The 22,610-nt window shown below is 38.4% G+C and overlaps 1 protein-coding gene across 2 annotated transcripts; it reads left to right on the plus strand.

The window, feature by feature from the left end:
* Positions 1-991: 991 nt before the first annotated feature.
* LOC124383925 (immunoglobulin superfamily DCC subclass member 3-like) lies at positions 992-20,661 on the plus strand. Of its 2 annotated transcripts, XM_046846311.1 has the most exons (15): positions 992-1,232; positions 7,395-7,537; positions 7,627-7,932; positions 8,494-8,638; positions 8,776-8,906; positions 9,015-9,152; positions 9,513-9,671; positions 13,862-14,027; positions 14,129-14,385; positions 14,591-14,755; positions 14,937-15,125; positions 15,430-15,546; positions 16,229-16,358; positions 17,037-17,163; positions 17,295-20,661. In XM_046846311.1, exons 3-15 carry the CDS (start codon positions 7,701-7,703, stop codon positions 17,409-17,411), a joined length of 2,073 nt encoding a protein of 690 aa, XP_046702267.1. In that variant the 5' UTR covers positions 992-1,232; positions 7,395-7,537; positions 7,627-7,700; the 3' UTR covers positions 17,412-20,661. The 2 variants fall into 2 exon arrangements, with proteins under 2 accessions (XP_046702267.1, XP_046702265.1); XM_046846309.1 differs by lacking the exon at positions 7,395-7,537.
* Positions 20,662-22,610: the final 1,949 nt, after the last annotated feature.

Below are 22,610 nucleotides of genomic sequence, written 5' to 3' on the forward strand. Positions count from 1 at the left end.
CCAAAGACGTAGATGTGCTGATACAACCACAGGACAAGGAAGGAAGTAGCCTACATTTAGCTACTTTTACTTCTAAATAAAATGTCTAAACCATGTATATTTAGTTAGATTTTACATGGGAATGTGTATATGATGTACATTTAGTTTGATTTTATCAGGGAATGTGATATACATTGTAGTTTTAACCTGAGAAGGTGCGTGCGATGCACATTTAGTTAGATTTTACCTGATAATGTGCATGTGGTGTACATATAGTTAGATTTTATCAGAGAAGGTGCATGTGATATATATTTAGTTTGTTTTAACCTGGTAAGGTTCATGTGGTGTACATTTAGTTCGATTTTATCTGGTAAGGTTCATGTGGTGTACATTTTTTTTATTTTATCTGGTAAGGTTCATGTGGTCTAAATTTTTTTTATTTTATCTGGTAAGGTTCATGTGGTGTACATTTAGTTTGATTTTATCTGGTAAGGTTCATGTGGTGAACATTTTTTTATTTTATCTGGTAAGGTTCATGTGGTGTAGTTCGGTTTTATCTGGTAAGGTTCATGTGGTGTACATTCAGTTCGATTTATCAGCTGTATGTAATCAGAATACCAGATGTAGATGTTATTGTACAACCCACAGGACCAAGGAAAAGTAACCTACAGTTAGCTACCTTTACTGCTGACTGTTGCCACACTAACCCAACTAATTAAAGCCCATGTGAGTTGTTTTTGTTTACCTGTGTGTACCTCACCACAGGTACACAAGCGATAAAGAGAGAACTCCTGCCGATATAAAGCTTCAATAAACGCGTGCTTCGCTTTTATAAGCGGTACGTGTATGTAGCTCCGCCCCCTTGCACTCTGATTGGTTGCTTCCTTCGACTCGCGCTCCCGTGTTTCAGCTCGCTCGTGTGACTCGAACTGAGCGCGTGAGTGTTTGTAGTGCGCTTCCGAACGCAGAGCGCAGCGCTCAGACTGCACACACACACACACACACACGGCTTTGTGCAAAACAACATGCTAGGGTCGACATGGTCTGCTGACTTTTCACTAAAATAGGTAGTGTTATTTGCCGTCTTTTTCTTCTTCTTAAAAAAATATTTTTTTTGGACTGAATAAGTGACTTGAGGACAAATAAAATATCTGCTCATTCTCTGGAATGTAAAATGATGCTCAGGACGGATTACTGCCAAACCATGACCATCAGCGTTGTGCCGCTTCTACTCGTGCTGCCATTATTTCTAGGTAAATATGTCCTATTTATTTGTAATTCTAGCCCTATTTGTCCTGTTTCATTTGTCTTCATGTTTTTTTTTTCTCTTTCTTTGTATATATTGCAGATTGCACATTTATTTGCATATTGTAAGTGTTTCCTTTTCAAAAATGCTTTGTAGGGTTTGTAAGATTGCTGGAGATATTGAAATGAGCCCAAGCAGATGTTTAATGCTTTTAATGGTTTCTGCTGGTTGTTGTGGTTGTTTTTGTTTGTTAGTGACACACGTTGTTAGTTTTTTTTCCTGATGTAAGCTGTTAGAGCTGAAGTTCAAGTTCCCTGCATGTGTTTCTCCGCTCAAAACATCTGGTTCTTTATTACTCCATCCTATTATTTTTACATGAAGCTCAGGGCTTTAATCAATTAATTTGACCTCAACGTTTTTCTAAATCATGTTGATCATTACTGGAAATATTCCAGTCTGTTATTTTACTCCTAAACAGCATTTAACATTTTAGAAATTTTGCAAAAACATGACACTTCTGAATGATTCTGATGTACACTTATTTCTTTTGGAAGCTGTATATATGGTGCAGTAATTATCCTGATATCAAGGATATTATGGTTTATCATCTAATCGATTTTACGTGTACAAATATGTTATTGCATTATCAATGAACACAAGTCTTGAGCTTTTTCTCGGCTTCTATATAAACTCATATTAACGATTATTGAGTTTATAAACACATTATAAGCTATTGCCAAGATTTTAAGTCACACTGTATTGCAATTCATGCACTTATCATGATGCAATCTAAACTGAATTCTTGTAAGGCAATGTTCATTAGATCAGAATTTGGAAATGACAGCAGGCATAGAGATGATTTGCAATTGTGGTTGATGGAACACTTAATTTATGGTGTTATTGCGTGTAAAAGAAAGGTATTAATGCGTAAGCGCTTTACTCAGTGTTATACAGATTCTTTGGTCAGCTGATGTTAGCTGATTAATGATGAAGATCGTTCAAAACATTTATTTTTGAACAAAAATAGGAAATATTGAATATCAAACATTTGGATACATGTAACATTTCATACCTGAGTCTGAAACTTTAAGAAACTTTCAGGTAACACTTTGTGCTTGGTTCAGAAAACTGAATGATTTCCAGGTGTTCATGGGTATTTTATTTAAGTGAAATTTGGTTTACAAAATAAATGGTTACATTATTTTTTTATTAGAATTATAAGGGATCATTTGATTTATAATTGTTTAACATTTTTGCTAGTCCCAACATTTCTAGAAGGTACCTAAAATATCAAATGAGCCTTTCCTGTATTTGATATGTGTTAGGATGAAAGCTTTAATTATGCACAGCACCAGATTTTGGGTTTGAAGCTGCAAGTTCATGGCCATCAGTGTGAAGCAGACAGACAGACATAGGCCAGACATTGGCACTGACCTTCAGCTCTGACCTCTGGCACACCCCAACACCCCTCATCTCCATAAGACTTGGAAAGCTTCAGGGGAGGGGGGGATGGCTGCTCTGATTGAGATCTCATTAAAAGGGGTGGCAATTCCTGCAGCTGCCTGAAACCAAGACACAAACACACACACATCTCTATAGAGTCACAACCAAGCTACTTTTAATCCAACAAGGCTCCCCTCTGGTTCAGGGGGTTAATCCAAAAGATCCACACAGCATGCGGCTCAGGCCCAATCCAGCAATGAACAGGAGGGAGGGGGCCAAAGCATCCATTCTCTCTGCTCTGTGGATCAACCGCTCTGCTGCTATATGCTCATGTGCTGGGTCTGTCTTATGTTTACCAATTAGAGCCAAACCTAATTCACTGCTGTGGGAAATCTGCTGCTGGGAATATGCATTAGGGCCAAATGCTAAGTTCTTTATCACAGAGAAATGCAGGGGAATAGGGATTAGAAAGCAAACTGCTTCATCCCTTAGCAGGTGGTATAACATGTACAGAACTGCATCACACTGAAGACATAGCATCTTATCTCATTTGCAGCAAATGGTGTATGTTTTGACAGGTTTTTTCAGAAAACGCTGGCTCAAAATTCGGAATATTTGTGATCACCATAGAACTTTTCCTGCAGAAAAAAGCTGTTCTTTGCCAGCAACGTTCATGTTCCGCATGCTTTTATTTGCCTTTACAAAGGGGCTATCAGCAAAATGTATGTGATTACCATTTTTGAACACTTACCCCTCTTGTGTGAGAAGTGTCTCTTGTGTTTCAAGAGCGGCATTCTTGAGAACCTGAACAAAATGTCAGTGTCAAATTCATTTTTAAGTGCAATATAACAAGACAAACCACTTTTAGACATGTGTTCCTTACAGAGGTCAGATCATTCATTTTTAAAAAGTAACTGCTTTAAATGATACTCATGTGGCTAAGAATGATGTAGGAGGATTTTTAAATGATAAATGATTTGTAATATCATGATAAATGATAAACGCATCACATGTGGGTTTTAACTTATTTGTGGGGGGGCAGAGCCTGATTGGAAATGCAGAGAAACAGAGCATATGAAACCAAAACCTGAGTCATGAGATGGGCTGATAGAAGATAAGATGTATCCCAAATCTATCAGGTTGATCCTTTGATAAGTCAAAGACAGTCAATTACACAAAGCCTATTGATGAGTTATACCCACTTTCTATAATTGTTTGTTAATTTAATTACCCTCTCTATTAAGTCCCAGGGGGTAGCGAGGAGGATGTAAGTACATGCCTCACACTTAATTTGGCCCAATCCTCAATCGGAAATGGTCTTGTGTCTTATACACACCCATTCCCCATTTGGCCTGCACACTTTAATGAGCATCCCTCTTTAGACAATAGGCAAGAGCTGTGCGTTTGTGTGCCTGCTCTGGCAGCAAATGGGCACGGAGTCCGCCAGCCAGAGCGAGGAGGTAACTCCCATTAGAGAGACAATGGGCTTGCCGCAGGCTCATTCTCTCCTGCTGCGTTCAGACTTAGAGTTCCACAGACAGAGTCCCTCTGTCCCAAACTATAGAGACCATGGCACTGTGTTTATACTGTGACCAACTATTGAGGCTATGGAAACACAGAGGCTGTGGAGGCTCTGTTACATGTGAAAGAGGCAGCAGGGTGTATTGCTCATTCTATGCAGTGGCCTATAAAACATTTACAACAGGGGCCATAAAAGAAGATTTAAAGATCTAGCACAATATACAGTAGTTCAAACTCTTTTAAACCTGGTTAGGTTATGTTTGGCCTGCCTTTTGTGCTAAAGTGAAGTTGTCTCGTAATACATCAGCTGGCCTGCCTAATACATAGCAACTTTTTCTCTTTTATTTTGAAAGATTTTCACAGATTTTGGAGTATAAGGTGTTTTAAACATATATTTGGTCTGATACCGGATTCAAAACTTGAATTATTTGTAAGCTATTACATGTGTATTTTATTTAGTGGTGCTTACGTGATGCATTATATCTGAATAATAGCCTTGGGAAAACATATTTTTGAATCAAACTGTGAAATTCTGAATGGTGGCCCTAAGCAGTGGTTCCTAGAGAAGAACATTTCAATTTCAGATTTTGCGACAGAATTGCATTTGTCCAACCCTGATGTTACGGACTTTAAAAAGAAGGGACACCATCAATAAAGAGATTTACCCATGTTTGTCTTCTATCTATCACCCAAACCCCCACCCCAGACTGTTTGTGGGGGTTTCAGCATGAGGCAAAACCACAATAAAAACTGTGAAGTTCATGGCCAGATTTTGGAACAATAAACAAAAGGATAGGGCGCATTTTGGGCTTTAGCTACCCAATACAAGCTGCTCCCTCTTCCTTGCCCTGCACCCACTCTCTCATGACCTTTAGGGCCTAAGGTCACTGTCTACCCATGGGGGTGGGGTTTGATGGGGTTCGCTCTGTCCAAGTGAATATCCAAAGTCCTCTGCTTATTAATGACACCCAGATGGGAGGTGAGTTTATCCCCAAACTTGCGCTCTCAGTCACACGCAGGGCCAGGAGGTCCCATAGCGCTTTACGAGTGGATATGGGCTCGCTATTGTGGAAGAGTAGAATGCAGATGGCGCTGTAGGCATAACTAAGTGGCTCTAATTTAACAAAGAAGCCATTGTTACAATCGTGCTGCTCAACCTCTTACAAATTGTGATCAGAAAAAGAGCTCAAAAACAAATATTGTGATCAGTTAAATGGATCCAGTGTCACTCCAGATTCTAGTGGATAGCCTGTGGAGATATTCTAGTTAATGCAAAAATCCATAGACATAAAGTTAATTGGTTGAAGCCTTTGGGCTAAAACAGTGACATTTGGACATTTTTGTGACATGCCTAACATTTTTTTAAGAAATCTAAATTTAACTTTATGGACATTGTTTCTGTTTTTATCTTGTGTTAGATGCAAATGCTTAACCAATTTAAGTGAAACTAAAAGAGCACCTTCATACTTTAGTTATATGGAGGAGTATGTGAATTGACTCTGTGCTCTTTAGTTCAGCTTTAGAGTTTCACTGTTCTTTTTAGGGACTAAGAAAGTGATGTACATTCAATAAATACACATAGGTAACAAATTAAAGGAAAACTCTAAGTCCATATCAAACACTCACCTTTATGTATAATGAAACAGTTATATGCTGATATAAGAGGCTTCTTCTTGGATAACAATGTCTTCATCAATATAGGGCACAAAATCTCAGTGAATTATATGATGAGTATTAAAACATAAACCAGTATATAATGTAAATCATATACTATAATTTTCACAACTATTATAACTGATATCAATAAACAGACTATGCAGAGAATCATGAGTTAAAAAAATTGAGAGCTTATATTGTTCTGAAGGTTAGCATTAGAGTTGAAAAATCATGTGTGAGAATGTGCATCAGACAGGACAGCTGGACTGGAATGATAGAAGATTGTAATGATGTCCTGAGGAGCAAGAGAATGGCAATAAGTGTGGAAAGGGCCGGAAGGCTAGACAGCATTTTATGATGATGGCTTCACGCGGTCATCAGATGTGCTGAAAGGTGACAAACTCTCAATATGACAATTGGATGCATTCAAGTTCAAGTGCGACTGGAGTGTTTTGTTGTATGTTTTGGGGACAGCTGGGAGAGGGAGTATTTGGGTGCAGGGTACGTGAAGGGTCAGGGTCTGTGTCAGTGAATCACCAAACACAGACATCCCCAAAAAAAGAGAGAATGAAGGGATGGGCGTGTTGGAGGCATAAGCATAGAGACGAAGTTTGAGTGATCGGGTGGCATGGGAAAGTCACCCCCAAGTTCAAGTGAAAAGGGGGAAAATGTGCTGGGGGCAGGGAGAGAGGGCAGATGGTTCCACAGAGAGTGGCGGGGGATGATGAGATTTGGGGGTGGGGCAATGGTAATTATAAAGTGGTGGGAGCAAAGATGGAGTACTATCACTAGTCTACCCCAAACCCCAAATCATGTGACCTTGTTCCCATCTCCCTCCACCCTTATCCCCTCCACTTCTGACTTTGCCATGGCTTTTGGGTGCTTGAATGGGTTTGTGGCATTTGGCAGCATTGTGTTGCTGTTTTTGGGGTGATCGAGAGGGATGGGGGGTGCTAACAGAGCCATCAATCAGACTAGGGAAAGTCAAGTGCAAGTTCAGCTGAAATGAATAGCCTGGAGCAGCCCCTCTTCAGCCAGCCTGCGGCCCCTCCTGCGCTGTTGTCCACAACTTTCTCATGCAAACACCCAGTAGTGTGCAGTAGGAATGAAGATGTCATTGTGGCATTCCCAGCCTCTGACCAATTCCTCTGCATATCTAAGAATAAATCAATCAGTGGCCAAACACACTGAATCATGTATGGACACAGACTAAACAGTATTATTTGCTAAATACACACCGGATGCCGATAATAACGTCCTTGGTGTTAATGGTGCTATTATATTTCCAGCGCTTTAATGTTATCTCTTGGCAGATTAATGAGTAGTGATGTCAATGTTTGTGTTAAAGCATTCTTTCTAATCAATTACTGTAATATAAACCATTACCCCTCTCTCTGCACAGCATTCTGGTCCTGACCTTTACTGGATTTACTGCCTGAAAGTACTAGGGCTTCTTGGAGTAATATTTACAATACTGTTCTTGTCACAATTCTTAAAAATATCAAAATGAACTAATATTTCTTTTATTATGTGATCTTTGCTTCATCAGCTTATCATCATCATCATCAAAATCATCCTCCTCCTCCTCCTCATCATCATCATCATAATCATCACTATGAAGCTGTTTTTTTCCCTGCCCCACCATTTTCATCATCAAAGCAGGATTTCAGCCACATGATCTTTTCACCATTTGTAAGCAGCTGCCTCATTTCACATCAAAAAGCTGAGAAAAACCTGTGCTTTACATCACCTGACTTGTCCACTTTTGCTTTTTTTTGAAGAATTGGGCAGCGCTTCTGAGCTGGCCTTCATTAAAGAGCCCCATGATGTTATTGCTGTAAGAGACCGGCCTTTGATGCTGGACTGTGAGGTGGATGGAGAAGGGCCTATTACTATTACCTGGCGGAGGAATGGTGTACCTGTTCAGGTGGGCCCCAGAGTGGCTGTGTTAAGCAGTGGCATGCTTCTGATCCGAAACTTCCAGAAACGGCGGGAGAGCAATGAGACAGATGCGGGAGAGTATGACTGTGCCGCACAGAATCGCTATGGCATGCTGATAAGCCGTAAGGCACGAGTACAGTTTGCATGTAAGTGGCCCTGTATTTACCATTTCATATCTATTTTCAAAAATGTCCTGACCGACTTCTGATTTATTAATTAAATTGGCCCCTCGTTTGTTTGCAAAATAAAATGATAATGTGGTCTTCATGCTTTCAGTGCAAGATGTGCCTTTGTTCTGGTGGAGACTTTGCACATAAGAATTCTAGTTCTAAAAAGTGCACCTTGGGACCCCTTAACTCATGCACACTATATTGATAATCCTCTTCCTCATCACCGCTTGGACTTCAATTAGGCCAGAGGCTACTAAAAGAATTCATTTCTTTCTAAGAATGGCCTTCATTATTGATCACATGTCTCTTGATGTTAGAGAGGGCAGAGGTCGCCTAATAGTTAAGACTTTGGCCTACTCACCAAAAAGGTTGTTCAGAAGGAATCAATTCCCGGCCCTCAAGTTCTCAGTTGTACAATGGTTCAATTGAAAGTCATTTTTGGAACATGTGTCAGCCAAATATGTGGGGAGTAAAGAAGGTCCACCCTTTTACAGACAATGTGTTAAATCATTTGTTTTAATCTCTGTTATCTTCCAGCTCTTCCCAAGTTTCACACCCACCCAGAGTCCATGGTAGTGGATGAAGGAGGGGTGGCACGCTTTCACTGTGCCATTAATGGGATCCCTGAGGCTAGCATCACCTGGGAGAAGAACAGGACCACGCTCAGCACAGATGATGACAGGTTACAAACCCACACACATTTTATTCACAGTTAGGGTGGCATTTTCTGCCTTTATCTCTATTGCGTAGATAAATACATGAATACATATGTTTATTTCTGTATTATATGGTTCTGAGGTTTTCTTAATCCCTTTGCAGGTATACTCTCCTGCCCAATGGCATTCTCCAGATCACTGGCGTGCGTCACGGAGACAGTGGAGTGTATCACTGTGTAGCCAAAAACATTGCTAACACACGCTATAGTCACGAGGCCCTTCTTAGTGTCACTGGTGAGACCAATGACCATACTGTACAGTATAACTTACACCTTGCTTTTCCCATTAGTATATTTTTTTGTGTTCCTCGCGTTGTTTATCTATGTGCCTCTCTCTATACAGTGGCAGCTTCACGTACCTATAAGGAGCCAGTGATTCTCTCAGGTCCTCAAAACCTCACCATCAACGTCCACCAGACTGCCATTTTAGAGTGCATTGCTACAGGCAACCCCCGACCAATTGTGTCCTGGAGCAGGCTGGGTAAAATTGATACCTTCTTACACAAATACTCATAGACATTGCAGCAAATGATGTAAGGCTGGTTTCATGGTGTGCTAGAGAACATACTGCAGACTTACAGAAGCATAATAAACCTATAATACTCTATGATAAAGATAAATTCTTGAAAATGAGCTTGTTTTCTCTGTAGCAACATTTTGTGTGGTTAAAGGTAGAATAAAAAACTTTTTATAGTCCGTAAAAACAGTTTTAACAATTTCTCTTATTCAAATTGTTTGCAGTTTTATGTAATCTTGCTCATGTTAGAGTAAGTTTCTGCTTCTAATCTGCCTTTAATTCACACATTTTTATTTCTAAATTGCATGTGTATGTCCCTTGCAGATGGACGTTCTATTGGAGTGGACGGGATCCAGGTATTGGGCACGGGTAATCTTATGATCTCAGATGTTTCCCTACAGCACTCTGGGGTTTATGTGTGCTCAGCCAACAGGCCTGGCAGCAGGATGAGAAGAACCGCACTGGGTCGACTGGTGGTGCAGGGTAGGATAAAAATCCCTTCCAAACTACATTATTATCATTTAAATGCTTTATAATATTTTGGTAGATATGCTTGTGCACAAATTTTTGTCAAATTTCTTGACTTCAGGTAGACCACAGGCAGCTGATATCTTATTACTGGCCCTTAAATACATTTTGCATATTACAGTCCAATAATATGTAGCAACTATAAGCAGAAAATGCTCCTTCTGTAAAACATTTTTTAAAATACATTTTTAGATTTTACTTGAAAGTCAGATGAATAGTCGACTTTGACGTGATTTGTGGCTTGTATTGTAAGTAAAAAAAAAAGTTATAGCATTATAAGGTCTAAAAATGAAACGTGATAAAATCACAAAAGACTGCATTTGATTGAACTCTAGACATAATGCCTTCTTCCACATTTATGAGAAAAAAGCAAATGGAAAAAAACATTATTGCCAAATTAAAAAAATTACATATTTGCAAAAATCATTTATATACAAGTAGTTACTTCTCTTTTGTTTACTAAATATCTTACAATTAGTGTCTTCTTATTTGTTTATTAATCATTTAAAGAAGTGTATCCATTGTCATCTGTAGTGTGTAAGCACACTTTTATATTTTGAGGATTTTGCGACGGCACAGAAGCAGCGCAGACAGTTGGACAGGTGATATTGGATTACAAATTGAATTGATTTAAGCTTTTAGTTTGTTCGGTTTCTACAGCTACCCATAGAATTTTTAGATTCTGTAAAGGTCTTATATATACTTACCTGGTATAAAAGGTATATTCTTTATCTACTGGATATTTCTTCTTTAAATGGGGTATATTTATAGCTGACCTAGGACTTCATTTACTTACACATATGGATAATGTCATGTATCAGAAACTGATCATAGGCTGTGTGCAGCTACCCTTAAGAGGTCACCTATGAAATGAAACTGGCTCAGTCAAGACCTGGTTGCTTTTATGTGTATAGCCCCAAGCAGTCCATTCAGTCGTATCCTGATTCTATCCCCACACACACAAACATACACATATGCGTATTGATGCATTTGAGGATAAATGAGAGAGTTTTTGTGTAGGTCAGACTAGATTAACCTGGACCGGGCCTTGCTGAGACCTCTGGGCTGACACCCCTTTTCCTCTGCATGTACAGCCCCCTACCACATACACATACAGACACACAATTGCATCTTGTAATAAATGAGTGGGACTCCAGCTGGACACTGATAATGCCCTATAAGCTAATCCAGTGTGTACTACCCTCCCTGCCCCCCACAGGGGAGGGGACTCATAATCATGCACATATTGCATTTAGCTCTTAGTACAATGCTGCTTGCAGTCACATACAAAAACATATCCAGTGCTTTATTATCAAGCTACTGAAAACAAAGGCTGTAGTTAATTTATTCAGATCAAAACTTAATATCTAAAGCAAATTGGGATTTTATCTGACATAAAATAATACCTACATTTATAGTTTGCTATATTCGATTTGATTGCATGTTTGTTGTATTGACTATACCATATACATATGAGGTGAGCATACAATAAAAGGTTTAATGTCTGTCATTTGTGCCAGAGATTTTCTCCTACTCTCCTCATAAGCCAGTCAATCAATTTCTCCCTCTATCAGTCTTTTCTCCCCTCACAGGCTTTTGCAATGGCTGGATAATTCATTCATTCATTTATTGATTGCTGGCAGAGGAACAAAAAAAAGAAACACTCCTGCCTTTCCACCTCTGCTTTACCTCTCAGTAGCTGTACTGTTTTTTTATTTGTCATAGAACCTCCAATTAAGATATACATTTTTTTGGTTATCCCTAATATGATATATATAATATATATATATATATATATATATATATATATATATATATATATATATATATATATATATATATATATATATATATATATATATATATATATATATATATATATATATATATATATATATATATATATATATTAGGATATTAGGCTATTAGGATATTATTAAGGATTAGGATATTATTAAGCATTGGGCTTATCTGTCTCTTACATTTGCATCCAGCTTCTGTTTTAATTAAATTTCTGCTATATACAATAATGCAGGTGCCACATACATGTTCATTATTAGGCTGTCTGGTGCTTATTCTTACTTATTCTGCTCATCACACCATCTGCTTGCGGTTCCCAGACCAGTGGCCCTGTTTTGCCCCAGGCCCTTGAACTTGAACAGTTTTTTATAGGTTTAACTGGCTTTGGGCATGGGAAACTCTAGTTCGCATAAAATGGAAGTATGTAAATGAAAATTAGTCATGGATTTGGTCTGCTCTGACCCTGTCTGCCCTCTGTCCACATGCCAGGCAAGCCTGAACAAGTTCAGCATATGTGTTCTGATATGAGACAGACAATGAACAGCCATCTGGGTGCAGACAGACAAAAAGAGAACTTTTTGGTTAGTCTTCTGATTTGTTGGGGATGTAACAGCAAATAACAGTTAGAAATTAGATTTAACTTAAAATTTATGCTCACTTCCACAGAAAGGAAAACAGAGATGTGCATGGAAGAGCTTATAAATAAGAATATATTAGGATACAAAAAGAATGTGTAAAGAGGGACAAGACCGGGTTGTTGGATAAAGGTGGAGCAGGGTGAGAGACAATAAGAGGGTGAGAATGGAAGAATAGGAGAAAGGAGGGGGAAAAGGAGGAGGGGCAGAATAATATGTCTCAGTGTAAGATCACCTCCCACCTTTGACCCCTGACCCCATTCCAGCAGGCCTCTAGGAAATGGTGCGTGTTAAAGGTGGGGGTGGGAGTGCGCCTGGGTGTGGATGAGTGGTTGAGGATTGGGGGGACGGCGATTCTTGCAGTCTTCGGGGACTACAGGCAGTCTATGAGCGACATGCAGCCGACAAATTGACGGAGAATGACTAGAGAGATGCGAGAGAAAACAGAGTAGGCCCATTGTGTTTGCACAACAGAGTATTCTGATGTGGTTCTGTACACTCAACCATTTCCCATGACCATGAACTTCTTCAGCTGAACTTCTCCTGTACGCTGAGAAGCCTCTCGAGTCATCCTTTCTTTTTTTAGCACCAAACTGAGACAAACTACCTCATTCAGCTAGAGAAAGAGAAGTGCAGTTATTTCACAAAGACAGACAGACGAGCACAGCATCTCGCTGTGTGCGATAATGAAGCTTGTGCTTCATTCAGCCTCCCTCTGTTTGCAGAGCAATCAGCTCTTCGGAGTTAATGCTTTTGCTTATGCTTGATTGTGAAGAGCTCTTGAAGCTGCTAGGCAGGACTGATAGGGTGGATTTATTACAAGAAAGCACCCCCCTCTGTCTCTCCCTGCTATGTACAGCCATTAAAATGAGCTCTGATCACACACACATGAGCACTTTTCTCAGTGTATGCTTTACACTTCACTTCAGGTCAGTGTGTAAAGATTGTTGAGTGGTCGCTATTCATGGCCATAAAAGGCTTTGGAAATGGAGCAAGAAAACCCTTTGCCTTCTTTTACATATAGTACCCATGCAGTATATTTCAACATTTATTAATTGCATAATAATTAATATTATTACTCATAACAACACAGTTCCTTCCCGTATGTCAACCTGCATACAGTACAGAACGTTTTGATATTTTCTTCTATTTCTATTGAATTTATAAATTATTATTTTTTTTTTACCATCACATTTCTATTTGTACTACATGTAGTTGAGTGTGTCCTCTGCTGTTTGTGGTATTTGGACTGTCACACCAAGGCCTTTGAAAATGCTGTTTCAGTTTAATATGAAGAACATCAAGAAAAGCTCTCTAACTCAAAATGGAACTATATAAAATAGATCCAGACCTACAGTGGTTGTTAGCGCAGAGTCATAAACACCCGGCTGCTATTGATGGATGTCTTATTTTGTTTTTTCCTTGACTGCTATCTTGCATTCTTAGCTGAGTCCTGTGTATTTGTCTGTTTTGTTGGTAGCTGGTACAGTTTTTTTTCTAGTTAGCAGAAAACCTAGGAGAAAGAAAAACTGTACACTCATTATTTACAACTAGTTATGCCTAGTTTAAGCAAAATAATCCAGTTTATAATGTGATCTGTGCTTTATACTACTTTTATGTTAGTGATTGTACTGTACGTCTGTTAAAAAAATATGTTAACACACAATGAATACAAAGTTAAATCAAAAATGTAAACTTTCTTCCTCTCAGCTCCGCCTGAGTTCCTGCAGTGGCCGCAATCTGTGTCTAAGGCAGTAGGGGGCAGCGCAGTGTTTACCTGCCAGGCTCAGGGAGTCCCTGAGCCTCACCTCATCTGGTTGAAAAATGGCAAGATCCTCACTCCTGGAGACAATGTAAAGCTTACCAACAACAACAGGTATGATTCAGTTAGTGCACTTAATATCAATCAGCAAATTCAGTGTGCATCATATTTGTCTAGAAATTCCTTTAATGATGCGGATACTTGTTGTTTTGCAGCACTCTGGCTGTAACCCGGATCACTGCTGAGGATGAAGCCATCTATCAGTGCATAGCAGAGAACAGCGCCGGCACCAACCAGGCCAGTGCACGTTTAGCTGTGTCCCAGTCTCCTGAGAATCCTCTTCCTGAGGCTCCTCATGACCTGACTGCATCACCGCTTACACACACGTCCCTGCAGCTCAGCTGGAACCAGCCTGAAAGCCACGTGGCTGACAACATCATCGGTTACGTGCTGCACATCCGTATGCTCGGAGGTGAGAAAGCAGTGGAGAACAGGAATTACTGGGGTTGTGGATTCAATTTCAGGACCTAGAATGTGAATTAGACATGAGCTAAATAACCACATAAACGAATAGTGATATTGTGAGATATAATAGAGATTAACAACCTACCTTTTAATTAACGGTGGAATTTTGTGAAGTGATCTGATCAATAAGGTTTCAATTATTTACTTTTCAGAGCCAGACAGTAAAGAGCTCCAGGAGGCTGTGAGTAAGGATACATTCCAGCACGAGTTTATTAACCTGGAACCAGCAACCACTTATTCCATTTATCTCAAAGCATATTCTCCTCTGGGGGCCAGCCAGAAGTCCAACACTGTCATTGCAACAACACTAGGGGGCGGTAAGTCACCACACAACACTGTAACACAGTGTCATGTAGACAAATGTCATTTGAACAAATACCAACTATACTTTTTGTCAGTATATAATTGAAATTTTTAATAATATGTGAGCTCTCTTCCACTCTCTCTCTCTCTCTCTCTCTCTCTCTCTCTCTCCTCCATCTTTCTCTCTTTCTATAGTTCCCACAATGCCCAACTTCTTCACTAAAGTTCTGAATAGCACAGCAATGCAGATTTATTGGGAACTGCCAAGTAAACCAGGAAAGCTGGAGGGCTTTAAACTGTCACACCGTGTCGTGCCTCAGGAGCAGTTTGGTCCAGAGGAACTTTTCCCCAGCCACATAAATACACACACCATCTCACACCTTGGTTAGAATCACTCACACACACACACACACACACACACACACACACACACACACACACACACACACACACACACAAATCTGAAAAAAGTCTTGGTTGTTGATTTTTTTTTACCAATTATCTCTAGAGTAGATTTATCTGAGTCATAGCTTTTTCACTACTGATTATGTCATTGAAAACATTTGCAGTCTGCTTTAACTCTGTAATCAGACACATACAGAAAATATTCAAGCACATGATCACATAGTAATCAGTATAATAATCATACTGTCACAGCTGAAGGTTATTTGTCTGTGTGGTTTGACAGAGCCAGCAGCTGTATATGAGATCCAGTTGGTAGCTTTTAATGGGAATGGAGACAGCATGGCCAATAAACGCCTGGTTTCTCTGGCTGAGAGTGGAACAGGAGACAAGAGCGGTGCTGGTGAGCTAAACAATACTCAAAATCGAAACTCGGTTTACTGTAGGTTTAGCCTTCTCACCTTTATTTATATATATATGTTTATATATACATATACATAGAGACAGATATTCATAAATCATACATGTGAGAGTACTTATGGACTATAATTTCACCCAGCTGTCTGTAGTGAGTGTTCTCTACCACTAGGTGAGGACAGAATGTTGAGGACGCTCATGGTGCAGCTGTTGCTTAATTTTTTTTTTTAATTATGAATATTATTATAATTATAATTATAATATATTTTTTTTTCCCAGAAAGATTAAACTAAATCTCATTGCAGTTTAGAGTTTCATGGAATAGAAACTTTACTGAATTATTAGGAGCTCAGTTTCTATGGTCTTTACCACAGAGATCCTGGGCTGTAGATGTTTTCAGAGGATCTGTTTAAGAGAAGGGCATTATAGACTGTCTATGTAAATTAGTTTGTCTAAAGAAGACACAGATGTGTACAGGGAGTTTCCTCCTATGAGATGGTTTTAGGGGCCAATCAAGTTCATTACCACTTTTCTGAAAAAGCAGGTCTTAATACATTTGTTAATCATTTATTTCAGACACTGGTGATCATTATGTTAACTATGTGTGTGTGTGTGTGTGTGTGTGTGTGTGTGTGTGTGTGTGTGTGTGTGTGTGTGTGTGTAAACAGGAGGACAAAGCTTATGTAACTGCAGGCAGGATGGAGACAGCTCTGTAACCGGCATAGTGGTTGGTATTCACATTGGAATGGCCTGCATCATCTTCTGCGTGCTCTTTCTCATGTTTGCATACCGCCGCAGGTAAGTGAAGTTTTTTGTATCCAGATCTGTAACCAGCTGTTTTATACTCTGTTGATCCACAGTTTAAGCTGAGTCAGTCTGGTAGCATGTTTGTACCAGATTTGAACAGATTCTAAAATTACAATTCCAAGAGGTTTATAGATTTGTTTTCTGGTATTTGTACTTTAGTTACATTTAAATATAAATTATTTTTTGTAAGTAAAATATGTATCTGGTCACCTACATGTTAATATAGAGCTCTTACTCATTACGCAACTCAGATCAGGAATCAGGACCATGTTTATAGACAAATTCATTGACCAAAAGCTATATATATATATATATATATATATATATATATATATATATATATATATGGACAGACATAAATTTATTTATGCAGGAAATGTCACAGGAGACTGTAGAGATGCCTCTAAGTCCAAATATAAATTCAGTACTTTACAAATAGGGAATTATTACAAATTTGAAAATGTGAGACTATGTTGTAATAAAGTTTGATATAGGCTTGGCCAGAAAAATATTTTGTCTCAAGGTTTTTATATTTTGTCTAGTTTACTATGCTGCATTTAAAAGATTTTATCCCAGTACCAATAAGTTGAAGTAAGTTCTTCTAACTTTTAATTATATGCACTTACACTGATGCACATGATCTCTGTGTGTGTGTCTACCTATGAGTAGCTCATTTTGCAGAAAAGGGACCCAGGTGGAATGGACAGTACCACAGAGAGGAGCAGGACCACTGGGAGACACAGTACCTAAAGAGGGAATGATACGCACCACTGAGGCTATTGAGCTAATGCCACAGGTAGCATGAACACACATACCTGAATAGCACACCGATTCCATTTATACCATACCACACTCACTGTTTCAAAGTAGTCATTATTCTGATTTTCAGTGTCATTAACCCTTGTGCCATTTGTTCTTTGTTCACAGCCTCAGAACAGTTCTGCAGAAAACCAGGCTCCAGGGGCACACTGCCAGGTTCTTATTGAACAGCAACCCAACTGCTCACAAGGCACATCCATGAGCACAGGCACTGGTACAGGCTGATAACTCCTTAAACACTCTCTTTTATCCCTCACCCTACAAAACACCCCACCACCCTAAAGTGCAGTACTTGGCCACTCCATGTCACTCTATTCACCAACGCCTTATTGCAGTCTGCCCTTGCTTGAGCAGTAACATCCACACACCCTGCAACCATTTAACCTATAGAAAGGGGATACTATATTCTGCTCTTAAATTTGGACTACGGTGTTTTTTTTAATTATTATTATTATATTAACATTCTAATAATTCTATATCTGATTCTATATTTTTGTTACTTTGTTTTTCGAAGTATACAGATAAGAAAGGGCAATTGCTGCTTATGTTAGTTCTCCCCTTTCTTTCAAAATGGGACCAAAATAAATGTGTGCCTGCTGCTGTAGAAGAAAACTGCAAATTCTGAGGCCTTAACATCACTGTACAGATGCTGTATATTCCTGTAGATTTTATGTGATGTTTTATAGCATACGTATGTAGCACAATTTTTCACCTAGTAGAAATGTTTTTTCAGTTCATTTCCGCTTTGAGTGAAACACCCTACTGTAGCCTTATATATGTGATCGTGTCACCACGTTAGCCTGCCAGAAGAGTGCAATGGAGTGGCCTAATCCCTGCACCCTCGGACCCCCCTCTTCTTTCCTCCCCTCGCACCAAATTACCTCCAAAGATAGCTACCTCAGCCTGACGAGAACGTCAGAGCTATCACGGTAAACCATCTGCCTGCCTTGCTGCTGGTTAAGCATACCTACCTCGACCAAAAGCCCTGTGCACATCGGAGCCTGCTTTTTTTGTTGTTGTTGTTGTTCTGGTGCTGGTTCCAGTGTCCTGTGCCATTCAGACTACAACGGTAATACTTTTGCCCTCGACCAGCACCTGCCACTGTGTCCATGTGTCTCAGATGCCTCTTCTGCTGGACACAAACCTGTCCACAATGCTAGAGCTTTCACTCTAAACTTTAGGTTAACTCACTGACCTTTGGGGCTTTTGCTTTCGAATATGTTGTTAATAGAGATGTCGTCCTTAAGGTACAAAAGTTCTCTCCAGCCATGTGAATGGGAGAGTGCTCGCTAACCACGATGTTGCACGACTCTTCAGTGATCAGACCAATGCAGAGGAGAACATTCTGCTTTTGGAATACAACATATGGTCCACAAAACAAGCCAGGAGTGAACACTTGTAGGAAGGAATGGACTCAGAGAGCACTAGTTCGCCAGCCTGCTGTGGTTGGCGTAGGTGTTCTAGCACTTTCCTACCAGCACCGCACACAGGAGGAAGGCTATCGAAGAACCAGTGGTTGTCCTGGAGAGCTGTTATTGTTTTTAAATACTTTACTAACCATTTTCCATTTTTTTTTGGTGATACGTTTTATTATATAAGTATTTGCTGTCACAAAGCTGGGCACAAAACTAGTTTCTGTCTTTTCTGCTTTTTTAACTTCTCCAAATACTCAGTGAAAACCAAGTGATGTCCAAAGATGATTTATTATAACGGTTTTCATTGCTTTCTATTAGTCTTTTCCTTCAGTTGACGTTCTAGATATCATGCTCGTTCCTGTTTTAAGGGTAACCGTGATACTAAAAACATTAGACGTTCGGCTTTCCATTAACCAAAGCAACAAAACAAAGCCCTTAAAGCCCAATAGAGTTTTTCACATTTTAGCTCACAATTCTTTCTATGGTTACCTTTGACTTCAAATTCTATATAGAATTAGCTAACTAAAAATAAAATAATAACTAGTGAATAATGCATATATTTTCATACTCTGATACAAGAAAATAAGAACCATGCTTCTCTTTTTACTGATGGAGTTGATATTGCCAAATAACTCTTGTGATTTTTTAGAAAACGTGACCAAATACCTCATACATACTTTACCTTTTATATAAATTCTTCTCTTTGACAAAGGCGCATTAGGTGCTTTGTGCTCTGATTGGTCTAGTCATGCTGAATTGTGTGACAGCCTTAAATGCGGTGGGATAGTGTAAAACTCGAGAAAACAAGAAGTGTAAAGATTTTTTAAAAGATGTATTTATTTGTCAGGAATGAAATATGTCAGAATACACACTGATTACAAGTACCACTGTTTTAAAGGTTGTGAAAGAACTGTCGGGATTTCACGTCTGTTTTTCACAAGCTGTTTTCGAACGATCTCACAGTTTTATAAAGTGGGAGGGTGTTGCTTATAAGAGCAACAAGTACGATGCCAAAATATGAACATGTGAAAAAAAGACCCTATGTCTTAAAAAATATTTGAAATGAAACAAACAAAAAAAAAAAGAATATTTTTTACCTGTTCTCTCGAGAACTTTTTTTAAACTCTTTTTTTGGTTTCTCTTCATTTCTTTTCCTTCTGTTATAAATGGAATACATTGCCAAAAACTGACATTTTGATAAGTTCCTAAAAATAATGTAATTATGATTAATATCATGTCAATTGATTTTGTCTCATATTCAAATTTGATTTTCAATTATTTGTTTTCTTTCTCAGTAGAATGAAAAGATGAACATTAGAAATTTGAGAATTTGAAAACAGAATTGCATGTTGATGGCAAGCAGGGCAGGACTTAAAGGTTTTTTCTTATTGCTTCATTCTCTGTTCATTGTACTTATTTATTCACAATTTATTCACAAGATATTTCTTCAGAATATGTTTATTATTTGGGCCTTTGCCATATATAAGTAAGCCATATACAAATACGTTTAATTTAACTAGCATAATTTAAGTTTGACTTTATAAATCTATTTCGTTCATTGATTTCAGGATTATAACATGCAGTACCTCACACTGATCCTAATTTGTATATTCGTTTGGCTTGTCAGTACTGCAACATTTGCTGCTACATGTCACATCTTCCAGTGTTATTGAGCTCACTGGGGACTTTACCAGAATAAGTTCATGTGCTCTTGCCTGTCCAACATGTGTGTTATTTAGAATAAGCAAAAAAAAATGACTAAAGAAGTAGTGTATGCCTGATGCTTGTACCAATGAGAAAGCAATGCTTTAATGTTTGTATTTTCTGTTTCATTTATACCATACTTGTGTGATTCAGAACCAAACTCACCATAGCTTTAAATTGCTGTTCACCTGGTGCAGCTCCATAGTTTGGAGTCATTTATCCTGAGACAGATAGCCTGAAAGAGAAACTACTCTGATTGCTGATTGTGTCTCAGTTGAAATAAATATGATTTTTTTGTCTGTTTTCATTTGATGATACTGATGCCTATGTACCAAATAAAAAGACTGTTAAGTAGATGTCAATGTCCCCAGAGTCACTTAATCTTTTCTCTTGTCATGTTTACTGCCTGATTTCTCATTGTCTGAAACTGCTTGTTTACTACATAATGCACTGTTTTGGGAATTTGCACACAGGGCATTGTTTGAAAGCTACTGTAGAGTTTTTTAATTCCCTGTAGATAAATGATATTACTTGGTTAATTTCTTATGTTTCTTACCCTTAGCGCACCATGCAGCAAATCCAGTTCACAAGTTTGGGAGGTGGCTGTTGTGTTTTAAATATTCTCCTGTTCCAAATGGCTACTGGATAATAAGTATAGCACATATATATCACTGATCATTATGTATATATATGTTATGTACATTATTATAGCTCAGTTAGAACATAAAACAATGTTACCATCAACTGCACAACAATCAAGTTGTAACGGTGTCAGGAACTGACCATGCAAGCAAATGAAGGATAAAAGAGTTTGAATATTAAAAGCATGAAAATATCAAATCAATTATTGTGCAACATATGAAGAAAACCGTTTATCTGTAATAAATGGACATTTGGTGCAACCCAGATGAGTCTGGTTCCTCTCAAGGTTTTCTCCTTATGCCATCTCGGGGACATTTTCCTTGCCATAGTCACCACCAGCTCGCTCATCAGAATAAGATAATAACATCTTATTAATTTTTATCACCACATTATCTGTGTAAAGCTGTTTTAAGACAATGTTCATTGTTAAAAGCGCTATACAAAAAAGAAATTAATTGAATTGAATTGAATGAAGAAAACAAGAGCATTGACTGGGAATGTAAGATACAATACATTCCAACTGTATGTGATGCATACACATGTAAACAACAACAAAATTTTGCCAATGGAATGATGGGCGTTGTGCTTGAGTGGCGGTATCAAGATAATTATATTTGTTAATGGGGGACACTCATGGGCCATGCCCTCTGCAAAAAGTTGTGCCCCCAAACAATTTTTAATTAATTTTATATATATATATATATATATATATATATATATATATATATATATATATATATATATATATATATATATATATCAAGAATATTTTGAATAAATTAAACATTGAACGTTCCAAGAATTTATGTAGATGAAATCAAAATGAGAAACTACAATTGTGTTTTTTTTCATTGGATATAAACCTGTTCCTCTGATTGGTTGCATTGTGGCGTTTCATGCGTTATTGCATCTTTAGCATATTTATGTGTATGCGGAGAAAATCCTTGATGCTACCAACTTGTTTGTTTTCACAGCGTTAGAAAATGGCTCGTCGGTTCTGATTATTATAAGCAAGATATTGTTGCCGATTGTGTGCCCCCTCGTTGGAAGCCGCATGCCCCCTGTTAGTTATGGTCTGGCGCCAGCTCTGACGGCCTGTCTGACACATGAGTACTTACATAATAAAGAGCAGTTAACATCCAACCACTAACCACTAACTATCCAATAACAAACAAATAAAAAGTTAAAAACGTGTGGTTATGGTACAATACCTTAGGATACCACAGTGTACAGGTAATGTCAAACAGTATGAAGCATTCCAGTAATGCACATTGCTAGTAAGGTAAATAAAATGAATTATAGAGCTATATGTAAATAAAGAGTATGTGGGTAAATGTAAACAGAATGATGCATGCACTGATCCAGTAGATATAATTGATAACAGTCATATATATTTGTAGTTTTTGCCAACTTATTAGTATAGGAAGATTGGTTGTGAATAGGATCCTGCCTGAAATTATAAAAATACAATTCATCCCAGCATTGCTGTTTCTACAGACTTGTTCCCACCATAACTGCATCAGACATCTTAATGTAATAGTACAGATCATGTGGAGACTGAAGGGAGCAGATACAGACATGAGGCGAGCAAATAAAACACCAAACACATGAGTTGTATTTCACTTAACTGCCTCATATGCTGTCCTGTATCGACTGGAATGAA

Source organism: Silurus meridionalis, chromosome 4, assembly GCF_014805685.1.
Source record: "Silurus meridionalis isolate SWU-2019-XX chromosome 4, ASM1480568v1, whole genome shotgun sequence".
In the NCBI taxonomy this organism is placed as follows: Eukaryota; Metazoa; Chordata; class Actinopteri; order Siluriformes; family Siluridae; genus Silurus; species Silurus meridionalis.

Bases quoted from the DNA above. Each gene is read 5' to 3' on its own strand.
- LOC124383925 (XM_046846309.1), top strand. From the start codon at position 1,154: ATGATGCTCAGGACGGATTACTGCCAAACCATGACCATCAGCGTTGTG. The intron at 1,233-7,626 runs GTAAATATGTCC...TTTTTTTTGAAG, and splicing joins CGTGCTGCCATTATTTCTAG to AATTGGGCAGCGCTTCTGAG. The intron at 9,672-13,861 runs GTAGGATAAAAA...TCTTCCTCTCAG, and splicing joins GGGTCGACTGGTGGTGCAGG to CTCCGCCTGAGTTCCTGCAG.